The 6,939-nt window shown below is 40.8% G+C and overlaps 1 protein-coding gene across 1 annotated transcript in view; it reads right to left on the bottom strand.

The window, feature by feature from the left end:
- Positions 1 to 6,939, bottom strand: part of LOC103510498 (cysteine sulfinic acid decarboxylase) — a 26,549-nt gene that overhangs the window by 10,916 nt on the left and 8,694 nt on the right. The window contains exons 2-5 of the mRNA XM_008475172.3: positions 4,572 to 4,800; positions 3,634 to 3,853; positions 2,339 to 2,471; positions 1,952 to 2,017 (exon numbers count right to left, since the gene is read on the bottom strand). Of these exons, the coding sequence (XP_008473394.1) occupies positions 1,952 to 2,017; positions 2,339 to 2,471; positions 3,634 to 3,853; positions 4,572 to 4,800 (648 nt within the window). The remainder of the gene's footprint in view (positions 1 to 1,951; positions 2,018 to 2,338; positions 2,472 to 3,633; positions 3,854 to 4,571; positions 4,801 to 6,939) is intronic.

Below are 6,939 nucleotides of genomic sequence, written 5' to 3'. Positions count from 1 at the left end.
CGGATTTTATCCTAATACATAAGGTTCGTCCCCCAAACCCCCCCCCCCTTTCACTGTTCAGACTCCCCCCCCCCCTCAATAAAATCCCAGATAAGGCCCTGGTACAAATGCAGATTAATTAGAGATATTGCATTTGCAACTAAGGTCAGAGCGATAGTATAAATCATATTTTTATGCCTCAATGTCTTCATGACTCATCTAGTTACCTAGTTAAATCTAGTAGATATTGGATCATTAGAGTAAGTAAGTATTAGAGCAAAGATAACAGATAACTTCCAACATTGAAGAATAGGAAGATGAACAGATAACTTCTGACTTCCAACATAAAATAGGAACAGAGAGGAACTTTTAAAGGAATAATAAAAGAACAAGCTGGGCCCGTCCCTCCGGGAATTTTTTAGTCCGTAGGTAGTTTATTGGATCGTGATTAGAGAAAGTCAGTACCTATGTACCTACCTAATTTGTTTAATATTCAGTTTATTATCATTCTTGATTTTACTTTCATGTAATGATTTAAAATCAAGACTAGCGCCCGTTCTCCCTTTATTCCCAATATAATGTTTAAGTCACCCTTTTATCCATGAGGAGGAGCAGAAGAAGAAGAAGAAGAAGAAAAGTTATTCGGAGAAGTTCCCAAACTTGAAGAACAAAAAGAAGCTGGAGAAGAAGAAGACGAAGAAAAAGAAGAAGAAGAAGAAGAAGTTGAAGGAGAAGAAGGAGGAGGAGCAGAAGAAGAAGAAGGAGAAGGAAAAGAGGAAGAAGACGAAGACAAAAAAAAAAGAGGTGGATGCTCGGTTGCTCGGCAACACCTTAATGCGGCCCTGCTCAGATATAGGTACCCATTTTACTACCTTCCTCTGTTCTTTTTTGTTTGGGTGCAAAATTTTCTTCTAGAAACATCCTGAAATGTTCATAGGTCGTCGCGACAAATTTCAAGATCAGAGCTCATTTGTGTGAGAAAATGTGAAAAAAATCCCCCCCAAAACCAGTTTTTTTTTGGCTTTTTGGTTCTCTAAACAAAATTTGCACCACCATTTTCGTGGTCCTGGTAAAAAGACCTTTAATTTGAAAAAAAAAAAAAAAAAAAAAAAATCAAGTAGTATCTAAGCAAGAAATGAAGAGAAAGAAAATTGCGGGGGATTGAAAGCTCTTTTTTTATTATTATTTTAGGTATTTTATTAATGTATCATTTTATTCCATTAGTTACTAGCATGTTCGATATAGGTATTGGGTGTGGCTCTACCCTAGATCCTGTTATGAAGAAGAAAAGTTGGTGTCGGAATAGTTCTGGTTTTGCTAGCCAACAGCTGTTATAATTAAGAATTTTAATCACAGTAATAAAAAAATAATCATTAAAAATTTTAATCACTGTAGGGTAACGTTGTCATAGAAACTCAATGTTATTGATTTGTGAAAACTCTCGAGTTCTTGGATTCAATAATATAGAATAAATTTTAAAAATTGCCGCCGGGACAGCTATCTCACGTCGTCCGAGCTCATCTCAGCCCAGTACATAAACACACCCTCAACCTCAGTGGTGTAGTGGTTAAGCGCGGAGAACTTTGAATCTGGAGGTTAGTGGTTCGAGTACAAAGTTGTGTCATCAAATTTAGCCAGGTGTAAAAATTATTCCAAACATCTGATTAGCCAATATTTTCTCAAGACTGATCTGGGAGCAACAATATATTTTGTGTTCATAAGGCCGGCCATACACTATCAGGTCGCCTGTCAGTTTTGACCTGTCAGGTCCGACTTGTCATATCTGGAATGAAGTGTGTGGCAGTAAAAACTAGTTTGTCAGGTGGCATGTCAGGCGACTGAGACATGATGAAAATTCGATAAGTTCTGTCATGACATGAAGTCAGAATGCACAGTGTATGGCGGTTTCATCAGTTCTCAGGTCTCAGTTTTCAGTGAGCTTGAGCAAAGACAGCAAAAGCAAATCATCAACAGGAGGTGGACACTGGGGTTGAGGGCGTCGGCTAACCATTGGCCCACGAGACCGTAAGGGTCAACACTGCAGGAGAGAAAGGGCGTCATTAGACCCGTGTGGTCTGTATCGTAGTATGCCCATCCCATAGGATGCCTCTCATCAGATGGGCGAGGAGAGACACAATACTTTCCACTTTCCATTTATGTGCTAAATTTTTGTAAATTTCTTGTCGATGGCGGGATTCGACGATTCGATTCCTATTTCCCCTTGCTCAATGGTTCGTTTCTCGTGGTAGATTAATTAAGGTTACCTACTTGAGACTCTTTCTGTACGTACATATAATGTTCTATGAAAATACCTAAAGCCACGCATTTTTAGGGGTTTTGAAAGTTGGTTTCTGTTGGCTGGGGTTCCTTTCTGCCTAATGCTGTAAATTTCATACTGCTAATGAAAAGTTCTACATGTAGCCACATGTCATATTCCGCGCAAATATCAGCAATAGCCGGTATAGGATCGAATGCCCCGAGAACCGTGGTACCTGGGAACACGAGATGACATTTGTTAAGGGGTCTGGACCAGGCTTAAAATCCAAGGAGATTTTTTTTTTTTCTTCGTGTACAGAACCTCATTTTTCGTCAGCCTCTCAATCAGCCCTCACTAGGGTGATTGCTTTGGGCTGATATTAGGTTTTGGTTACAAATTTCAAGAGCGGATGAACTTCGCACTCAACCAAGGGAAATTGAGGCTGGTATATTCCCTCTTCAAAGTCTTCAAGCCAGACACGAAAACACTCATCTGTTGATGAAGAAAAGAAAAAAAAATCCATGGGAAACCGGTGCAATCAACGATACCTCTTCAAAGTCTTCAAGCCAGACACGAAAACACTCATCTGTTGATGAAGAAAAGAAAAAAAAAAATCCATGGGAAACTGGTGCAATCAACGATAAATCGTGTTATTACTGCACCGCGTCCTTGGCTATGATATTATGAATGCCAAAGTTCAACGACCTCAACGACTCTAGAGGGTGTCCAATCTAGCCTCTAGCCCTTACTAAGAAGAAGAATGAGGAAGAAGAAGAGGAGGAGAAACCTCTTCAAAGTCTTCAAGCCAGACACGAAAACACTCATCTGTTGATGAAGAAAAGAAAAAAAAAAATCCATGGGAAACTGGTGCAATTAACGATAAATCGTGTTATTACTGCACCGCGTCCTTGGCTATGATGTTATGAATGCCAAAGTTCAACGACCTCAACGACTCTAGAGGGTGTCCAATCTAGCCTCTAGCCCTTACTAAGAAGAAGAATGAGGAAGAAGAAAGAGAAGAAGAAGAGGAGGAGGAGGAGAAGAAGAAGAATTACAATATGAAGAAGAAAAGAAGGAGAAGAAATAAAAGGAGGAGGAGAAGGAGAGGAAGAAGAAGAACCACAGATTACCCCGGCGGACTTCGCATTCAGAGGTTTCTAGTGCAAGTCCAACTCAAAAGACAAAAGAATGCCAAAGTTCAACGACCTCAACGACTCTAGAGGGTGTCCAATCTAGCCTCTAGCCCTTACTAAGAAGAAGAATGAGGAAGAAGAAGGAGAAGAAATAAAAGGAGGAGGAGAAGGAGAGGAAGAAGAAGAACCACAGATTACCCCGGCGGACTTCGAATTCAGAGGTTTCTAGTGCAAGTCCAACTCAAAAGACAAAAGGGTACTCACCACTTGTCGCAGACACCATAAAAGGCACCGCGCCCTCGGCCAGCGTACGTTGGATCTCCCCACGCAGACTCTCCGGTAGCATACGCCCTCTGGCATCCGTCTTGATGAGGTACACATTGTCCGAACCGAGACCCTCGAACGCGGCGAGCTTCTTGATAGAATAGTGAGCGTCCTCTGAGGTGTACAGGACGAGGCGCGGGCAGCTGGCGAGGCCCTGAGTCTGAGGGGGGGGGAGAAAGCGAAAAGATGGGAAAAATGAGGGACATCGTACTTTCGGGGGGGATGTAAGAGCCCTTTTTCCGGTGAGTTCTATAGTTTACTGAACCGCTAGTAATTTTTCAATTCAAATAATTCACAATTTCAATCCAACATCTAACCCGAAATCCCTAACCTGTCCTCTCTTCGATTCTGAGACGATATGAATATGACCTCCTTTGTTACAGTGCCCTCTATCAAACCTCGTCACAAAAAGGGACTTTTCAGTCCTACAAGTACTCGTATACTGGTACATAGGTAAGCGGTATAACGGGAATGAAAGATATAGTGAGATATCTAAACTGGAGTACTAAACGGTAAGAGATTATCTAAACAGTTACAAGAGATAGATGAGTGTAGCATCACAAGTACTCGTATACTGGTACATAGGTAAGCGGTATAACGGGAATGAAAGATATAGTGAGATATCTAAACTGGAGTACTAAACGGTAGGAGATATCTAAACAGTTACAAGAGATAGATGAGTGTAGCATGACTCGTATACTGGTACATAGGTAAGCGGTATAACGGGAATGAAAGATATAGTGAGATATCTAAACTGGAGTACTAAACGGTAAGAGATATCTAAACAGTTACAAGAGATAGATGAGTGTAGCATGTATCAATGGTGGTAATCGAGAATGGAGGTGGTACATTAATAAATAAATGACAAAATCACTCACCTTGATCTGCGGGAACGCATGATGGCGGGCACAGCTGATGGCGTAGCCGTTCGCCATGGATCCGCCCGGACAGAAGATCCCATCCCCGCCCTGGAAGCCCACTATGGTCCTCATCTGAGCCAGAACATGTTCCTCCATGAGGGAGAAGACAGGGGATACCTCGTATGTGTAGACACTGGGGTTGAGGGCGTCGGCTAACCATTGGCCCACGAGACCGTAAGGGTCAACACTGCAGGAGAGAAAGGGCGTCATTAGACCCATGTGGTCTGTATCGTAGTATGCCCATCCCATAGTATGCCTCTCATCAGATGGGCGAGGAGAGACACAATACTTTCCACTTTTCATTTAGGTGCTAAATTTTTGTAAATTTTTTGTCGATGGTGGGATTCGATTCAGATGGGCGAGGAGAGACACAATACTTTCCACTTTCCATTTAGGTGCTAAATTTTTGTAAATTTTTTGTCGATGGTGGGATTCGACGGCTCTTAGAAGCTCTAGGCCGCGAGTTCAACTCCCGTTCGGGGCGTCCTAAACAGATAGGGTTCGTTCTCGGAACGGCTGGCTGTCCTTTTCTTCGATTCGGGGACTATAGGACCTTCGTTGTTACAGTTAAACAGTTCCCTCTATCAAACCTCTTCGAACAAAAACCAATGTACGAATCTAGCCAAGATCAATGAATAGGTACCTACTTTTTTTTAAGAGGTTTGACAGAGGGAACTGTAACTGCTATGGTACTATGGTCTTATCGTCCCGAAATCGAAGAGAGAAGACAGGATAGGAGAAAGCCAGCCATTCCGAGAACGAACATTATCCCATCAGGATAAAATCCGCCCCGGGCGGGAATCGAACCCGCGGCCTAGCGCTTACAAGGCAGACGCGCTACCAACTAAGCTAACTAGGCTGGCACCTACCTACTTATTATTACCTACCAGGAAAAGATGTATTAGGAAATTTAATGGTACCTATCTATAATATCTACTAACCGTTTAAAAACCAGACGAAATGGGTGTGTTGCACTTCTTGCACTATAAGGAAAATTGAATAGAAAATATTGTCTAGGTAATAAGAAGTGAAATGGGTGTGTTGCACTCTTGCACTATAAGGAAAATTGAATAGAAAATATTGTCTAGGTAATAAGAAGTGAGTTTTTAAAAAAAAAAAGAATTACCTAGGTATTTTAGGTTCTTTTCCTTTTCCTTTTTTCTTTTTTATTTATTTTTTTTTTTTAAGGCTAATACCTATATTAGTGCATACCTTCCTATTGTGATAACGTTAAATGCAGAAGAATTTTATACAGTCGAACCTGTCTAAGTGGGAATCCAAGGGACCGACAATTTTTTCCCACTTATCCAGGTTTCCCAGTTAAAAAAATCTGGTGTGAACATCACAAGACTTTCCTTATCCTACTTAATGATGCTTATTTGGGTGTTCTCCTAACCTAACTTTTACAATATCTCTAACCGTTTGCACACGACTTTCCTTATCCTATTGAATGATTCTTATTTGAGTGTTCTTTTACCCTAATTTTTACAATATCTCTAACCGTTTTGTAGCTAAGCTGAAAACCGCCTTATCCTATTGAATGATGCTTATTTGATTGTTCTTTTACAATATCTCTAACCGTTTTGTCGCTATAGCTGAAAACCGCCACAAAAATCGGTCGAAATCTGTCCAAAAGCGGTCAAAATACCGCCAAGCGCAGCAACCATCTCAACCAAACGTTTTGTGTTGCATCCTTGACACATTTGTGGACTACATACCAAATTACAAGTCTCTAGCTCATACCGTTCCCGAGGTATTATTGAATTACACCGAAAACCGCCAAAAAGCGGCCAAAATGCCGCCAAGAAAAAGCATTTTGCATTTTACATTTTAAATGCTTTTTTTGACCCATTTTACATTTGAGCCAAAATGCTTTTTTTAAAAATGCTTTTTTGGAAAAAATTCATGATTTGGCCCTAAACTCCCAGTAGAAAACAGGGTCTCCACTCCAAATTTTAAAAAGTCACTAGATTCAAGGAAAAGAAATCACTAGATTCTTAAATTCTCCCAAATGGTAGTTACTCTTGTCACATTTGTCATCTGCATGCCAAATTTCAAGTCTCTAGCTCTTACCGTTCTCGAGATATTTTGTTTACAGACAGACACACAAACGGACCAATAGCTCAAACTTTGTATTTAGGCTCTAAGGACCTCAAAACGTGTTTTGGCACTAACATCTGACCATCGAAAATTTGACCCGATTACATTACTTTCCTTCCTATAGGATAAGGAAAGTCAATGGAAAAACTGGTTAACTTTTTTACTTTCTGCTAGGGTGTCTACCAGACTGGAAAACTGGGAAAAGTCAGGGAATTTCATGGAGATT

Source organism: Diaphorina citri, unplaced genomic scaffold (genome assembly GCF_000475195.1).
Source record: "Diaphorina citri unplaced genomic scaffold, Diaci psyllid genome assembly version 1.1 scaffold604, whole genome shotgun sequence".
NCBI classification, from domain to species: domain Eukaryota; kingdom Metazoa; phylum Arthropoda; class Insecta; order Hemiptera; family Psyllidae; genus Diaphorina; species Diaphorina citri.
This window is presented reverse-complemented; position numbering and strand designations above follow the sequence as displayed.